General features: G+C 46.3%; 1 protein-coding gene across 1 annotated transcript in view; it reads right to left on the reverse strand.

The window, feature by feature from the left end:
- The window catches only part of NEURL1 (neuralized E3 ubiquitin protein ligase 1), a 70,458-nt gene extending 52,534 nt beyond the window's left edge, over positions 1-17,924 (reverse strand). The window contains exon 1 of the mRNA XM_032491008.1: positions 17,754-17,924. Coding sequence (XP_032346899.1) covers positions 17,754-17,838 — 85 coding nt within the window. The 5' untranslated portion in view covers positions 17,839-17,924. The remainder of the gene's footprint in view (positions 1-17,753) is intronic.
- Between the last annotated feature and the right edge of the window lie 528 nt (positions 17,925-18,452).

The following is an 18,452-nucleotide window of genomic DNA, read 5'->3' on the forward strand; positions in this document are numbered from 1 at the left end:
TGCCCTTGGGAAACTGCAGAGGCCTGCTGAACTGCACCACAGTTCAATGTCTGGGTTGGGTTTCCACAGTCCAGAGGGACCCCCCAGGCCTCTCAGCCTTCCACGTGTCTTGGTCAGGCCCAGAGAGCAGGGCTCGAGAGTCCCTGCAGACCCAGACAGAGCCACCCCTACATCCCCAGGACAGATCTGGTGGTGAAGAAAACTGCCCCATCTTCTCAGGTTTTCTGAGTTCCCTGGGCCAGAGGGAAGGGGCTCCTTCCTAAAGGAGAAGTTCTTCTGAAACACTGGAGAAATCGCCACCAAGCTAGAAACGCCCTGCGTGGCCTCACCCTCGCAGCTCTGCACCGTTCACTGCCAGCCCCGATTTGGACAGAAGAGAGGAGGACCTCTGAGACCAGAAAGCCCACCTACAACAGGGGTGGGTGGCGGCTTGGAGGTCATGAGGCACAGAGGATGCAACAACCCCTCTGCATCCCAGCTACTCCACACGGCGCAAGGGAGGGAGCTAGGCCCCTTCATACCACAGTTACATCAGGTCTTGACCCACCGCCTGGGCTACATGAGAGCTGGCCTACTAGGGAGGGAAGCGTTGGCCCAGCCCAGGCTGGCTCCTGCCTGCCAGAGCCACGTACTAAGCCCCAGGGACCCAGATTTAACATATCCTACTCCATGTCTGCTCCCTCTCCCCAGAGGCCCCTCAGCACAAGTTAAGATCTGACTGGCACTAATTGGACCAAACTGGCAGTGCCCAAGGCAGCTTGAGTGCTGTCATCATGGATTTGACTCACTGAGCAATGGCTGCCAGTACCTATGGAGACCACCATTAGTGTCATTTTGGGAGGATCAAGCAAGCTTGGATGGTGCTCTGTGAGTCAACACCACTTTCTGGCCAAGCTTTCAGCCAGAGGCCTCAAGCTTACAAATGATTTATTCTTGGTCTCACATCCAGGCAAGGGCTCGAATCCAGCCTCCTGATCATCAGCTCATGAGTCCATTGGTCTATTCCTCTGCTGGTGGTCCCAGAAAGTCTTCTCTGAAGGCAAAATTGGTTCCAGCTCTTCACTTTCTTCCAGGACACAAGATCTCCCATCTGATAATCAAACCCCAAACACGAGAATAGAATAGAGAGTCCCTAAATGGACTCTTGGTCCCAAGACTCAAAGCTCAACTGCAATCATGAATCCTGGACCCTGAAGGGAAAACTCCCTTCCAGGAATGGAACCCTCACCCCAGTATGGAACTCAGACCCCAAAACAGACACCTCGATATCAAGCCAGAATCTTGCCTGTAGAAATGGCACCTTCACCCCAAAACAGAACCTTGCATCCTGAGAATGAAACTTTAGCACCAGACAATAAACCCCCACTTTCAGAACAAGCCTTGAATCTTGGGAAATCCTCTTCTCAAAGCTGATCCAGACTCTTCTTATATTTTATTTCTTTAACACAATCTCAACTTGAGGATCAGATAAGAAAACCCAAACTTCCTAAAACAATTTTCTTCACATTTTGCAGTAGAGGAATCAGAAGAACCTCATGCAACCAGAGCCCCAGTTTCCAGGAAGGCTGCACTCTGATGCAGAAACTCCATATAAGTGGCATGCTGATCACTCACAGCCTTTTCCCACCATTTCCTCCATCCTCTTAGCTCCATGTCAGGGTCTGGGTGTCTGACTGGTCTCCTCAGCCCCAGAGGATCTGCCAGCCCGAGCCAAGGAGAGGGAAAATCCTCTTTGCACCTCTCAGGCAGGGCTAAGCTCTCTCTGCCCTGAAAAGAGGGGGCTTCCTTATTTATTATTGGTCTGTTCAGATTTTCTGTTTCTTCATGATTCAACTTGATAGGTTGTATATTTCCAGAAATTTACCCATTTCTTCTAGGCTATGCAACTTGTTGGCCTATAACTGTTCATGGTAATCTCTTATGATCCTTTGTATTTATATTGTATCAGTTGCAACATCTATTCTTTCATCAATGATTTTATCTATTTGAGTCTTCTCTCTTTTCTTCTTAGTTTAGCTATAGGTTTGTCAATTTTGTATATCTTTTAAAAAGAACCAACTCTTTGTTTTGCTGGTCTTTCTATTGTCATTCTAGTCTCTGTTTCATTTATTTCTACTCTGATCTTTGCTATTTCCTTCCTTCTACTAACTTGGGACTTAGTTTGTTCTTCTTAGCTCCTTGAGATGTAAAATTAGGTTGTTTATTTGAGATTGTTCTTTTTCCCTTTTTGTTGTTGTTTTTTTTTTTTAGTTGAAGTATAATCAGTTACAATATGTCCATTTCTGGTGTACAGCATAATGTCCCGGTCATGCATATATATACATATATTCATTTTCATACTCTTTTTCATTAAAGGCTATTACAAGATATTGAATATAGTTTCCTGTGCTATACCTTTTTTCTTAATGTAAGCATTTATCACTATAAACTTCTCTCTTAGAACAGCTTTTGCTGCATCCAGTAACATCTCAATTTTTTAAGATTTAAAAAATTTCCTTTTTGATTTCTTTTTTGTCCCATCAGTGTTCTTCCATCTCCACATTTTTCCTCCTGTGATTGATTTCTAGTTTCATACCACTGGGGTCAGAAAAGATATTTGACGTGATTTCATTCGTCCTCAATATGTTAAGACTTGTTTTGTAGCTAACACGATCTATCCTGGAGAATGTTCCATGTGTGCTTGAGAAGAATATGTATTTTGTGGAATGTTCTGTATATGTCTGTTAGGTTCCTTGGGTATAAAATGTAGTTTGAGTCTAATATTTCCATATTGATTTTCTGTCTGAATGATCTATTCATTGTTAAAAGTGAAGAACCTAAGTCCTCTACTATTATGGTATTGCTGTCTATTCTTCCCTTCAGATCTGTTAATATTTGCTTTATATATTTATGTGCCCTGATGTTGGGTAAACATATATTTACTATAGTTATTTCCATTGATAAATTGATCCATTTATCATTATATAATATATATCAATATATAATGACCTTCTTTGTCTCTTATTACAGTTTTTTACTTAGAGTCTGTATTGTCTGATATAAGTATAACTACTGCTGCTCACTTTGGGTTTCCATTTGCCTGAAATATATTTTTCTATTCATTCACTTTCAGCTTATGTGTGTCCTTAAAGCTGAAGTCAGTCTCTGATAGTTGGGTAGTTTGTTGGTTTTTTATTTTTTATCCATTCAGCCACTCTATGTCTTATGATTGGAGAATTTAGACTATTTATATTTAAAGTAATTATGGATGGGTAAGGACTCACTGTTGCCATTTGGTTATTGTTTTCTGAGTATTTTGTAGATCCTTTGTTCCTTTCTTCCTCTCTTACTGTTTTCCTTCGTGATTTGATTTTCTGTAGTGGTATACTTTGATTTTTCTCTTTCTCTTTTGTATATTTACTATTGGTTTTTGTTTTGTGGTTACCATGAGGTTTGCATAAAACATCTTAGAGTTATAACAGTCTATTTTAAGCTAACAACTTAACTTTGTTCACATACAAAAGCTCAACAATTTTTTTACTCCCTTACAACATTTTATGTTTTTGATGTAACAATTCACATCTTTTTAATATTGTATATCCACTAACCAATTATTGTAGTTACAACTATTCTTAGTTCTTTTGTCTTTTAACCTTTATACTAGAGTTACAAATTATTTACATACCACCATTACAATATTAGATATCCTGAATTGGACCATATATTTACATTTACCAGGGAATTTTATACTTTTATAAGTTTTCATATTATTAGCTAGGATCCTTTCTTTTCAGCTGGAAGAACTCCTTTATCATTTCTTGTGAGGCAGGTTTAGTGGTTGTGAACTCCTTCAGCTTTTGTTTTTCTGAGAATGTCCATATCTCTCCAATTATGAAAGGCAGCTTTGCCAGGCAAAGTATTCCTAAATCTCCCACCAAAGAAAAGTCCAGGACAAGATGGCTTCACTGGTGAATTCTACCAAACATTTAAAGAAAAATTAATACCAATCATTCTCAAACTCTTCCCAAAAATGAAGAGGAGAGAATTTTATGAGACCAGCATTACTCTGATACCAAGGCCAGACAAGACACTACAAGAAAAGAAAATTACAGGCCAATATTCCTGGAGAACACAGATGCAGAAATCCTCAACAAAATAGTAGCAAACCAAACTTAAAAGTACATTAAAAGGATCATACATCATGATCAAGTGAGATTTATCGATAAAAGTGATATACCCATATTAACAAAATGAAGGGTAAAAATCATCATAAAAATCATAATCATCTCAATAGACACCTTAAAATATTTGACAGAATTAATTGTGCTTTCATGATAAATACTCTCAACAAATTAGGTATAGATGGAATGTACCTCAACATAATAAAGGCCATATATGACAAGACCACAGCTAACATCAGACTAGTGGTGATCAGGAACAAGACAAGAATGCCCTCTCTTGCCATTTCTATTCAACATAGTATTGGAAGTCCTAGCCAGAGCAATTAGGCAAGAAAAAGAAATAAAAGGCATCCAAATAGGAGAGGAAGAAGTAAAACTGTCTCTGCTTGCAGATGACACAATTTTATATGAAGAAAATAAATTCAGTAAAGTTGTAGGATACAAAATCAATATATAAAAATCAGTTGCGTTTCTATACACTAAAAACAAACTATGTGAAAAATAAATTAAGAAATCAAACCCATTTACAATACCATAAAAAATAAAATATTCAAGGGTAAATTTAACCAAATCTTTTGACCTGTACAGTGAAAACTATAAACCACTGATGAAAGAAATTGAAGAATATACAAACAAATGTAAAGATATCATGGATGGAAAGAATTAATATTGTTAAAATGTCCATACTACCCAAAGCAATCTACAGATTCAATACAATTCCTATGAAAATTCCAGTGGCATTTTTCATTTTTCTCTTTCATAAGAGAAAAAAAAACTCAAAGTTTGTATGGACCACAAAAGACCATGACTAGCTAAAGCAATCTTGAGCTAGAAGAGTAAAGCAAAAGGCATCACACTTCCTGATTTCAAACTATACTACAAAGATACAGTAATCAAAAGAGTATGGTATTGGCATAAAAAAAAGACATACAGATCAATGGACTAGAATAGATAGTACAGAAATAAACACACACATAAATGGTCAACTATCAACAAAGGTACCAAAAATATACAATGGGGAAAGAACAGTCTTCAATAAATGTTGTTAGGAAAACTGGATATCCACATGCAAAAGAATTAAACTGGACCCTTATCTCACACCATACACAAAAATCAACTCAAAATGAATTAAAGAGCTAAACGTAAAACCTGAAGCCATAAAACTCCTAGAAGAAAGCATAAGGAAAAAACTCCTTGACATTGATCTTGGCATGATTTTTTGAACTTGACACTCAAAGCAGAGGCAACAAAAGAAAAAAATAAATGAGACTACATCAAACTAAAAAGGTTTTGCCCAGCAAAGGAAACAATCAACAAAATGAAATGGCACCCTATGAAAATGGGAGAAAACATCTGCAAACTATATCTCTGATCAGGGGTTAACATCCAAAATATACAAGGGATTCTTAAAACTCAATAGCAAAAAGTAATAATAACAACTCAATTAAAAATGAGCAAAGGCCCTGAACAGCCATTTAAAAAAAAAAAAAAAAAAGACATACAAATGGCCAGCAGGTATATGAAAAGATACTCAACATCACTAATCGTCAGGGAAATGCAAATCAAAATCATACTGAGATATCACTTCATATCTGTTAGGATGCCTACTATCAAAAAGACAAGAGATAACAAATATTGGCAAGGATATGGAGAAAAGGAACCCTTGTACACTGGTGGTGGGAACGCAAATTGGTACAGAAACTATGGAGAACAGCGTGGAGGTTCCTCAAAAAATTTAAAAATAGAACTACCATATGATCCAGCAGTCCCACTTCTGGGTATATAACCAAAAGAAATGCTATCACTATCTTGAGGAGATACCTGCACTCCCATGTTCATTGCAGCATTATTCACAATAGCCAAGATATGGTAACAACCTAAATGTCTGCTGACTGATGAACGGGTAAAGAAAAAATCTATTGTCCGTTTGGGACAACATGGATGAATCTGGAGGGCCTTATACTAAGTGAAGTAAGCCAGAGAAAAGACAGAGAAAGATAAACATCACATGGTATCACTTATATGTAAAATCTTAAAAAAGTTGAACTCCTAGAAACAGAGTAGAATGGTGATTGCCAAGGGCTGGGGAGTGGGATAAACGAATGGGGAAAGGTTGGTCAAATGCACAAACTTTCAGTTATAAGATAAATAAGTTCTGAGGATCTAATGTACAGCATGGTGACCATAGTTAATCATTCTGTATTGTATACTTGAAATTTGCTAAAAGAATAGATCTTAAGCATTCTCATCAGAAAAAAGTAACTATCTGAGGTGATGGATATGTTGATTAACTTGACTGCAGGAATCATTTCACAATATGTACATATACTAAATCATCACATTGTATACTTTAAGTGTATTACAATTTTATTTATCAGTTATACCACAATAAATCTGGGGGGGGGGGCGGGGGGAAGAGGCTGTTTCCTGCAAACAACTGGGATGGGGTCCAGGGATAGTCTCTGTTGCAGGGACGGGCACTTTACTGGGTCCAAGCTCTGCCTCCGTGCCTGGAAGCTAAAGCAGAGTCTATGGGGCTCAGAGGCAGGAAGAGGTCATGGCTGCCCTACTGGATCAGGATGGGGTTCTTCACACACCCCAGTCTGTAGCCTAAAAGAGAGGGTCAAAAATGGAGGTCAACCTAATGCTGATTCAAAGAGGCCTAGAAGGAGCCTGGAACAGGACTCAGAAGTATGGACTTGCATAATCCTGTGACAATCTGAACCTCAGCTTCCTCTCTGTAAATTGGAGAGGTCATGGGAACCCGATGGGAGGAGGAAGAAGGAGGGGGCTGTTTGAGGCTATTCCAATGCAAGGGACACGGCCCTGTGAAGTCTCCAAGCTCAGGGCAGAGACAAAGATCTTTATTCTCTCCTGTCTTCCCCTTTCCCACCTGCTGCCTCATATCTCAGCCATTTTTCCACATTCTCTTTTACTATATGGCCATCCATCCAGTTCTTCCTGCTTTCCCTTCTCTTGACAGTTTAATAATTTAATAAGTACTGAGCCCCAGGGTGAGGGTCTGGAGCTTTGATCTCAACTCTGGGAAAACCAGAGCAGCCTCGGCCTGTCTGGGCTGATTTATGGCCACCTTTCGTGGTTTCTGTGTGCGTGCTGGGGGAACTGGCACCACAGAGGGTGGGGAGCCACCTGAGAAAGGCTGGCTAGGTTGGGACTGAAGGCCCCGGCTCAGAGGCCAGCAGAAATCAGATGCACCCCAGAGCACAGGTGCCAGGGCCCCACCTCTGCCCACCTGGGAGCCACCTGTGACAGGCAGAGGGGATATTAATTATTGATGGTGTCCCAGTGGAGAGAGATGGAGCCAGAAGCTCAGGGCCAGTCCTGCTCCGCTCACCTATCTCTCTTCCTGGATCTAAGACCTCAGAGCCTTGAGGTGGGACACAGCTCTCAAGGGACCACTCACACATCAGCATACCCACCCCTGACCTCCCAAGAGGCCCACCTTCCCAGTGTATCCAAACTCTTGTACACCAAGCCACCTGGGTGCTTCACTGACCACTGCCCCAGAAGTCAGAATTCTCAAAGACATGTCAGCACAGTCTACACCTCCCTCTTCACCTCCAAATCTTCAAATTGACCTTCTAAAGGATCTCCCAAATCAAACTACTTGCCTGGCTGCTCACTGCCCTGCCCTGGAGGACTGCAGCAGTCTCCTGCCTGGCCCTCCCCTGCCCCTCTCTGGCCCTAGAGCTTTCAAAGACATCGAAGAGATTTTATCACTCTCCTGTTTAAAGCCCTTCAATAGTTCCTCTCGGGACAGCACACATCACAATTGGCATGAGCATTCATCCCCTTCAGGTGTCCCTCTGGAGATAACTTCTGCCAGCTCCTGAGAGCATCCAACAAGATCAGAGTCTTGAGACCTCATTGGCACCTGGTCTAATCCAGCTATATGACCTTGGACAAGTCACTTCCCCTCTCTGGGACTGAGAATTCCAGATCTGGGCTGAGAAAGAAGGTAGGACAAAATGATCTCTAGGGTATATCTGGGTTCTGATGTTCGAAGTCAATGGCCACTGGCCCTTCTACCAGCCTCATGCACATGCCAGACCACCTGCCGGTCCTCTCCCTTCAGGAAGAATGTATTCAAAGGGGCTTTGCTGGGAAAATCAGAGAAAGAAAAGAAAAGGAAAGCAGGTAAGAGGAGGAAAAGGGCTCTAGGACCCTTCTGCCAATACAGACTGATGTCTGAATTAGATGAGGCTGGGCCATGAGTGCCTCAAAGGCAGAGACGATGCCCAGTACTCACCTCCCAATTCTCCACGCCCAGCACAGGCTCAGCACCGAGAGTACTGACACGTGAAATGAATCAGCTGGAGGATCCTTGCAGTTTCACTTGACTCTGATCAGGAAAACATGCCTCCTCCCCTCAATCTCACTGGTACCTGGACACCCCCACCTGGACACACACACTGTCCCATTCCCTGGAGAAGATCAGCCTTTCAGCAGATGCCAGGCAGGGGCTGGGCTGAGCCATGAAGGTGAAAGCTGGGAGCATGAGGAACTGACGCCACCCTCATCACAAGACAGAACTTTCCCGGCAATGTTCTCCCTTTCCTGTCCCCACCCCCACCTCTGGAGCAGCCAGGATGACATTCTGGGGCAACAGAGGCAAAGGAGGCCATCCGGACAAACCAGCAGACATACTTCCCCTGCTTCTCCTATCATCCCAAGAGGGTCCTCTCTCCTCCTCCTGCCCCGCCTGTGCACAGTCAGACTTTGGGACCAGCAACTTGCTCCCATGGACAGAGAGGCAAGGGAGAGATCACTTAATGATTTTCTACTGGCAGTTCCTTGGCCTGGAGGGCTGGGATGACACTGCACTGGACTCAGCCCCTCCATTCTCAGCAGCAATGGTGAGCCAACACCAAGCTCCGTCTTTAACAGGGGCTTGTGCCAGACCCCCTTCCAGGAACACCCTTCCCTGCCGCCCTCCACACCCAGCTCAGTGCTCTCAATTGGGAGTGGTACTGCCCCCTCTGGGAGTACTTTTAAAAATATGGGAGAGCTATTTTTTTTAATGTTGCAATGACATTTTAGGTGGCCAGTGACATTTAGTAGGCAGAGGTCAGGATGCTAAATGAATAATTCCACACCCAACATGCCAGGAGCACCCCAGAGGAGCATAAAGCCAAAACCAGGTCAAGTTCCCCTAAGTTCCCTGGTCTTTTCTTTCAGCCCTTACCCAAATGTAATTGCTTGGGTAAGGAACTAAAGAAATAGTTGACAGAACAGTTAAAGTAGCACCCTGGCGTCAAGGAGGTGGAGCATAACTCTCTAGCTCCTACGTGTGGGCCGTGCATAAGGACTTCCTTTCAAAGAGCGCTATAGGGAAAAGAGAAGAAAAATGCATCTTTAACTTTACAAAAGAGAAACCTGACAGGCACTACCTCGGCCACGTGAGGATGGTCTGCATCCACAGTGATGTCATGGTGATAGTAAGCACCGTTGATACGATGAGACAAAAATGGTACCTAACTCTATGGTCTTTCTTTCCAAAACCTAGAACCACAGTCTAACCTTGAGAAGAATATCAGTCACATCCCAGTGAAAGGACAGTCTACAAAATACCTAAGCAACACTCCTCAGAACTACCAAGATCATCAGAAACAAGGGAAGAGGAGCCTAAGAAAACATGACAACTGTATATATAAAATGTGATAATTAAAATACAGTGTGGTGTCCTGGATGGGATCCCGGTACAGAGTAAGAACATGAGGGAGGGAAAACTGAGGAGACTGGAGTACAGTATGGACTTTAGTTAATAAACATGTGTCAGCATTGGTTCATTAATTGTCACAAATGTTCCATACTAAGGTAAGATGCTAAAATGGAGGAAACTGGCTATGGAGTATACGGAAACTCTCTACTATTTTGTAATAATTCTGTAAATCTAAAACTGTTCTAAATGAAAAGGTTATTTTTTAAAAAGTGGTAGCACCAAAGTCAGAGGGATCATGGCTAGAATCCCAGCTCCACCTCATACCAGCCATGTGACCTGGGGCAAGTTACTCAACCTCTCTAAGCCTCAGTTTATCCATCCATAAATGGGGTTGATAATCATACTTACATCACATGGTTGTTTTAAAGGTTAAATGAGATAATAGGTGTAAAGAGCTTCGCACAGCCTCTATTTAGCACATAACATGTCAGTAAGTATTACCATATTCTGATTCATTTGTCCATTTGCCAATTTTGTTCCCAGCTGCCTCCCCCAAGGAGGGGAAGCTCTGTGGCCAGGAGCCCTCATCTTTGTGTGTACCACCATTGTACCCCCACACCTAGGAGAACTGCTGGCTCATCGCTGATACTTACTATGTGTTTGTTAAACAACGGAATGAGCCCTCCCCACCAGAGCATCCCTGGAACCCCAAATCTCACCCCGGGAGAACTCCAGTTCTGGAGCCCAGCGCGAGCCCGGCCTCCCCCAGAACCGTAGCTACAGCAGAGAGAAAGCCAAGCCTCCCACCTGCCTCCCTGTGACTCTTCCTCCTCTCCTAGCCCCGCTTTTCTCTCCGCCCCACCCCCTACAGGCGTCAGCACCTGCTCATTTCCCAAAGCAGCAGGATCCGGGTAATGACCTCTGATAAACATCTTCTAATAAACCCTGTAGCTGGATCTGTCATCCAGAAGCTATATTCTTCCCTCTTCCCACTCTCACCCCCGTCTCCTCCCACTTCCTGCACTGGCCCATTAGTGCCCTGGTCTCACCAGGCAGGCCCCCAGGCCCCCAGGACCTCTGGACTCGGGCTTCCTGGGGAATGGCCAACAGGCCGCTCGGGCTATTCCATAAGCCTGACCCTCCCCACAGGTCTGCAATCTCAGTGGCCCGGCCTGGCTCTGGCTGTGCCACTCAGCCTGACCACTGGCCAGTCCACTTCCCTCCATCCCTGCAGGCAGTTTTCCCAGGCGTTACCAAGGAGACCACTCACATCCTGCCCAGTGTTGCCAAAGCAACCGTCTCAGTGTGAAGCAGCCCCTCGGCCTCCAGCCCCGGGTGTGCAAGACCAGGAGTGAGAGAGGCAGAGACCAACAGGAAATAGGACCAGGCAGCTGGCACACTGAGGGGGAAGCATCCCGGCTATTCCCCGGGCAGTGCCCTGCTCCTGTCCTTCTCCCTCCCCTTCCTCCTTCTGTTATTGCCCTTACCCATCCTGCCACCATCTTGGGCTCTGTGATTTAGAGCAAATGCCTGGGCCTCAATGTGCACATCTTGGAAGTGGGCACATGCCATCCCAGAGGGTCAGGGTAAAGAAATCCCCAATATGGAGAAATTCCCCAAGACCAATTTTCTCCTTCATGAGCTTTGATGTCCTGGATAAACATTCCAGTTCTGCCATCTCCCAGCTCAGTGTTTCTGAACAGCATTCTTAATATACAGGAGTCTCTGTTTTCTCACCTATAAAACAGGAATAATAATACTTCATATTGCGAGATTAAATGAATTAACCTACATGACTGCACCTAGTAAGTGCCCAGCCTCAGGACTTGCACTTTTTTTAATTTTTTTTTTTCTGATGAATAATAGCCCTGCTGACCATAGCCACTGGTCAGAAATGCTTCCAGATTCACCCACGTGAAGCCTGGATGAAGTCGCCGGCTTGGCTCTCCCACTCAGCCCTTGCATCTTGGCCTCCATTAACCTCCCAGCAGCTCAAGATGCTTCACTCCCTCCCCACCCACCCCTGCTGCTGCTGCTGCTGCTGCTGCTGCTGCTGCTGCTGCTGCTGCTGCTGCTGCTGCTGCTGCTTAAAGGAAATCACTACACTCCTCTGCTCAAAAGCCACCCATAGGTCCCACTGCTCACAGGATCACTCTAAACTCATCCTGGCATCTGAGGCCCTGCACGATCTGGCCTCAGTCTACCTTCAAAGGTTGACTCGTTCATCTCCCCACTGCGGGTCTCACTTCCCAGTGGGAGGGACTGCTCACTGCCTCTGCCAGCACCGTGCATTTTCCTGCCTCATGCCTTTGCTGCCGTGCCCTCACCAAGATGCCCTTGAGTAGGTCCACTCCAAGTCTTCTCCCTCTAACTTCAGGCTCGCCTCCTCTGTGAAGCCTGATCTCACCGACTCCAAGAGTGCCAGACTAGGTCATTCTGAGGCCCCAAAGCTGTGACAGTTCGCAGACCTTGGAGTATATCAGAATGACCTGGGGGTCTTGTTAAACATGCAGGTTTGGGGGCCCCAACCCCAAGGTATTCTGAGACAGTAGGTCTGGCCTGAGGGCTGGGAACCTGCATTTTAGATGTGTTTTCAGCTGATGCTGATGCAGGCAGTAGAAACCCTCACTTTGAGAAACCCTTGCGCAAAAGAACAGAAAGTTCCCTTGGAAGTGTTTGCCCTTAAAGACTGGCTGATGGGTCTACATGGCTAAAAACCCTGCAGAGGAGGTATAAGGGGCAGGAGGCCAGGAAGGAGCATCAGGAACCCCATAGTACTCCCCTTCCCTCCTCTGGGGTTCTGTCCAGAGACCAGGAGATTGCTCCCCAGTTTCCTTCCTATGATGGAAGACAGAGCCTGCCAAGAGTGAATTCTGTGGGGGCAAGATGTATACTGGTCACAAGAGTGAAATCTAAAGTCAGACAGACCTCGGTTTGAATCCCAGCTCCATCAGTTACTAACTGTGTCATCTGGGATTAGTTACCTAACCTCTCTGAGCTTCTCTTTCCCCATCTATAAAACAGTGACAGTGATACCTCCCTCAGTAGGTTGTCAGGAGGATATTAATGGAAGTAACCTACATGGAAGTACTTGGCACACCATAATCACAGAATACACGGTAGCTATTATAAATATTATTGTTATGATTAATAATACAGGGTTCAAAGGTCAGACTAAACTAAAAACCAACAGGGCATGCATCACTGAAGGCTAGTGATGGGGGTGAGGCAAGATGAAAAGAATATTTCAGGAGGACCACTCTGGCAGCATCAAAGGAGGAACCAGAGACCAAGAGGCCAGCTATTGCAATATCTGGGATGAACATCCAGATCTGGAAAGTAGCAGTGAGGATATGGAGGCTGGAAAATGGCTAGGACCTTGTCCTAGGAGGATGCATTCCCCCACCCCCACCCCCAGAGAGCAGTGAGGAAGCTCAGGGTCCGCAGACAAGTTCCTGTTGCTCACTCTGGCCCACCTCAAAGAATCAAGGCCCCTTGGCTGACCTTAGAAGCTCCTCCCTTGGCTGGCTGGGAGCCTCAGCCACTATGGAAAAGAGACTCTGAATACAACAGGTGTCTGGCTGGTGTCACACCCAGCCAAAGCTGGGGACAATCTCCCTACAGCTGTCACAATCAATGGCTTTGTGAAATGTCCAATTCAAAAGCACCAGCTTTCAAAAGATGGAAGGTTCACTCCAAGGTATATACCCCCCAAAACTGAAAACAGGTGTTCAAACAAAAACTCGTACACAAATCTTCATAGCAGCAAAATTCACAATAGCCAAAAGGGGGAAACAACCCAGGTATCCATCAACTGGCAAGTGGATAAACGAAGTGTGGCATATATATACAATGGAATATTATTCAACCACAACAAGGAAAGAAGATACAAGTTACAATGTGGATGAACCTTGAAAACATTGTGCTGAATGAAAGAAGAAAGACACAAAAGGACAAATACAGTATGACTCAATGTATATGAAATGTCCAGGCAAATGCAGAGAGACACAGTGTAGATTGGTGGTTGCCAGGGATTCGGGGGAGAGGAAATGAAGAGTGACTGTTTAATGGTATAGGCTTTCCTGTTGGGGTGATGAAAATGTTCTGGAACTAGATAGAAGTGGTGGTTGCACAACATTGTGAATGTACTAAATGCCACTTAATTGTACACTTTAAAATGTTAAAGTGGTAAATTGTATGTTATGGGAATTTTATGTGAATAAAAAAATGATAGGAGGTGGCTCATGCGATTCCCATCTATGGGTGACCACTGGGACTGAGCAGCACCCTCCCCAAAGGCTTTCTCTTAGCACTTAGCACCAAGCAGGCAGGCACTCAGATAGAGATGGGGAAGGAGGGGGATCTTCATTCCCTGTATCTGTCTTCATGAAGTATGAACCCTCTGCCCCAGTCACCCTGTGCCCATCACTGAGAATATATACACACACTTACTCATCCCACCTCCAAGCCTTTGCTGCATGTCCCTACCCATCTCTGCACACCCTAAAACTCCCACTGCACCCCTTGCCGTCTATCTGATTTCTACAGTTCCTCCCATATCCAGGTCAAAGTCTTCCCTGATTCCCCATCTCTGACCTCTGCCCACACATAGCTGGGATTTCAACAGTCCATCTGGGCACTTGATTCCATTTCCTCTCTCAGCCCTGCCTTTTCAAGCAGATCTTCAACCTGTGAATGTACAGGGATGTCATGAGCCCTCACCTCTGAGCCAGGCATATAACAGGTCCTCATAACTGTCTGTTGGTCCTAAGCCCAGAGCTATACCTTAGACCTCTCTCCTGAACACTCCTGGACCAACACTGTTCAGACCCCTGTGGGAACCACCAGCAGTAGAGTGAGGCCAATGTGTCTTCAGGAAGAAGATGAAATTACCACACGGCAGGTGATGGATGAGCCTCATCTCATGTCAGCCTGATGGCCAGGCCAATCTGAGATCTTCAATGAGTACCAGAGATCCTATTACACCAGGTCCCTTCCAGTTGTTTTAATTAAAATGGTGAGAAATCAATAGAGATTGCAATTATGGAAGGAGGGGGAAAATAATCAAGAGTTCCCTGCCCTCAGCAAATTGCTGGATGGACACCGATAAGAATCAGAGCTGAATTCTGGGTGAGTACAGAACCTACCCCAGCAGAACTCGGGATGGACAGTCTTAGAATCACAGCCAGTATCAAGGTTAACACCAATACAACGGGAATGGAACCCTGGATGGTCAGAGCAGACGCCTAGGTCAATGCTGATACAGCTAGAAGGGAATTTGGAGTGAACACTAAAACAGTCACAGAATAAAGCTGATGGCTCTATTAGGGTGGGGGAAAGTCAGGCTGAGGAGGAGGATCAGTGGACCCTAGATGAAGGGTGGAGGGCATGCATAGGCGGCCTTCATGTGCATGCTCTAATCCTTCATCTCAGGCTTGGAAGGAGCAGAACAAAAACCCTCACAGCCATCCCCATAGGTGTGTGGTGAGGAACAGGGAAGAGTGGAATCTGCTAAATTAAGCCAGAAGGGAGATGGGCAGGGGTAGGGAAACTGCTGGGGGGAGAATTTCTCCACTATGTACTCCCACCAAAAAAGAACTGATCCCTGTAAACCAGAGTGGCAGTATAAGAGGGCTTTCCCAAGCCAGATAGATGGGGAGTCAGGCAGAGGAGGAGGCTAGGGTGGAGCTGTAGGGAGATGGGAGGGCCTGAGACCTTCTCCTGCCCACCCGCTCCCTTGTCAAAGACCCCAGCCCCAGACTCACATCACCACAATCCCAAACTTTAGTTAAAAAGGGGGAAATTCTGCAGGCCTTCTCTGGGCTTCCCTAGGGTCATGGATGGAGCATAGCCCTCTCAGAGCAGTAGGGGAGCATTCAAAGACCAAGTCAACTCACTGGCCCAGCTAACCCCTGCCCTTGAACGACTTAGCCTGGCCTCACCACTTTCTCTTGAATGACCCACTGAGTAACTGGGCAAATCACTCTCCCTTTTTCCATCATCCTTCTCCCTTGTAAGGGAGGACACTGAATCAGATGACATCTACAGGTTCCTCCATCCTTAGAAATCTGTTTTCAGTGCTCAGAAACAGACTTCGTACATCTAATACTTACAGCGTATTTCTGATTATAAAAAATAATACTTGCTTTCTGTAGAAACTTTAGAAAGAGCAAAATATAAAAAAGAAAAGAAAAAAAATCTTAGGTGATCTCATTACCCAGAGGAAACTATTGTTAATCTTTCAGAAACTTTCTTCCCAAGGTTGTTTGATTTTTCTTTTTTTGCATTCATAACATTCTTCTTAGCAATTCAGATCTTACAATTTTGTATCCTGCTTTTTACAACTGCCATTATTCTGCTGTGAGCATTTTCCCAAGTGATCAAATATTTTTCAAAAATACTATTTTAAAGATTGCATAATACTCCACTAAGAGGATCTACCGTGCTTACACGGCATTTAGGTTGTTTTCCTAGTATAAACAACACTGCCATGAGCATCCTAGCCTAGTGCATAAGTATTTGCCTATATCTCCATTTCCTCAGAATCTATTCCTCCAGATGGAATCATAAAGCCAATGAATATATTTTAAAAGGTCTTGGCATGTACTGCCGTATCAATTTTCAGAAAGACACAACAAACCCAGTGATTTTCCTGAGCTGAGCGAGAGCTTGAGTTCTGAAAGGACTGGAGTTAGAATACAGGACAGTGGTCCTGTCTCTCCTCCTCTCCTCCTGTCTTGAAGGTTAACTGTCCAGCAAAAGAGAGGACAGAATTCCAAGTCAGAAGGCACAGGTCTGCAGCCTAGCTCTGCCTCTCTGGCTTTGGGAACCTGAAACAAGCATTGGTTCTCCTCAACTGTAAAATGGGTATGATTAGCTCTGAGGACTACCCAGAGCAGTTTCCTCACATGAAAAGGTGTTTGTGAAAGTTCTTTGTAAACTACAATGCTTTGTCAAAGGACATTACTAGTATCTTTCTCATAACCTGAAGGGCTTGTGAAGTGGGTTGTTCTTTGTGAAAGCCCAATGGCTTCCCTTCCTAACTCTTAGCCATCAGAATGCCCAGCCAGTACTGGATGGGTTTGAGGATGATGAAAAACGAGCTTCCTGAAAGGAATCAGTGGGCTCTGAGGGCCTGGGAGGGCGCAGGTGTATCTTCCAAAGGTCAGAGACAGCACAGGAAGAGGTAAAGCTGAGAACTGGGCCTGGGGCCTCCGTGAGGGTGCCAGGAGGGTGGGAAGACTTAGGGGGCAAAGATCTTCTTAGTAAATATCCCTCTGTCTCAAGGCTCCCAGCACCTCCTTTCTACAGTTCCAACTGGACATCTGGCCTTTGAGGGAACCAGAAACCAAGCTAATTCAGTGGATGCAAAAAGTCAATAGCTTCAGAGGACTCCAGAGGCCATAGGCTCCTGCCCCTTCTTCCAAGCTGTCATAAATCAGTCCTGGAATGTTTAAGCCCCTCTAATCGGAAATGCAACTAGTGCGTCCAGCATCACCTTTTCAGCCACCGGCAGATGAAAAAAGGAGACCACGATGCTTCCCCTGGGAAGCGCAGCTGGCCGGCCTGAGCATCCTGCCACACTCCCCTATCCACTAGGCAAACGCCCTTCTTCACCCCTGCACGCTCGCCTAGCATCACAGCCTGAGGGGACTCCAGTGACGTTCTCAGTGCTGGCAGGGAGAACTGCGTAGACCCCACAGAACACCATCCTCCCTGGTTTTTAATCATCACCCTCGGAAGCCCCGCCACGCCTAGCCCACCTTCACGTCCAGAGGTGCATCTCCCATCTCCAAATACGCACAACAGGTAGCACCTGCCCGGCCTCCTCAACCACACCTCTCCACCTCTCCCTGCCCTCCACCTGCGCCCCAGTCCTCCAGCTGCTCCCGGCCCCGGGGGAGCCTTACCTTTGAGGTTTTGGGGGTGGCCCCGTGGCGCCCGGCTCGGGTTTCCTCGGGGCAGAGAGGGGATACTGGAGAAGTTGTTACCCATGGCATCCGGCCCCAGGGGGTTCGGCACTCTCTGGGGGCAGGCGAGACTGGACAGGAGCGGAGGTACTGTGTGCAAGTGTGCGCGCGCGCGGGCGCGCGCCGCCGGAGGAGGGCCCTGGTGGGGCTGCGGCCAGGGGCGGGCGGGCCGCTCCTCTCCTCCCTCTCTCTGGGCTCCGCGGTCCTCGGCGGGTCCTGCCCGCCGCGGGGGTCCTCGCGCGAGCCGGCTACCTGCCTGCCATTTTCCGCGGCTGGCGCGCCCCTGGGCTGGGGCCGGCGGCGCCCGGGGCTTCCCTCTTCCTCCCGTTGGCGCTCGGGTTCCGGCTGGTGGCGGGCGGCGCAGTGGCTCCGGCGCGCTCCCCCGGGGCCATAGAGTCAGGGCTCCCGGCGCGGGCTCTCAGCGGCTCGGCCTGCCCAGCGGTTCGGTGGCTCGGCGGCCGGCTGGGTCCCCGCCCGCGGGGACGGCCGCGGCGGCGGCGTGCGTGGCGCTCTTCTGCCGGCGGCTCGGCATGGAGCGGGGCCCCGTGGAGCGCAGGGCGTGCTGGGCGCTCCGGCCGTGGTGGGTCTCCTCCGGCTGCCGCGCTCCCGCCCCCGCGAGCCCCTCGCGCGACCGCCGCC

Source organism: Camelus ferus, chromosome 11 (genome assembly GCF_009834535.1).
Source record: "Camelus ferus isolate YT-003-E chromosome 11, BCGSAC_Cfer_1.0, whole genome shotgun sequence".
NCBI classification, from domain to species: Eukaryota; Metazoa; Chordata; class Mammalia; order Artiodactyla; family Camelidae; genus Camelus; species Camelus ferus.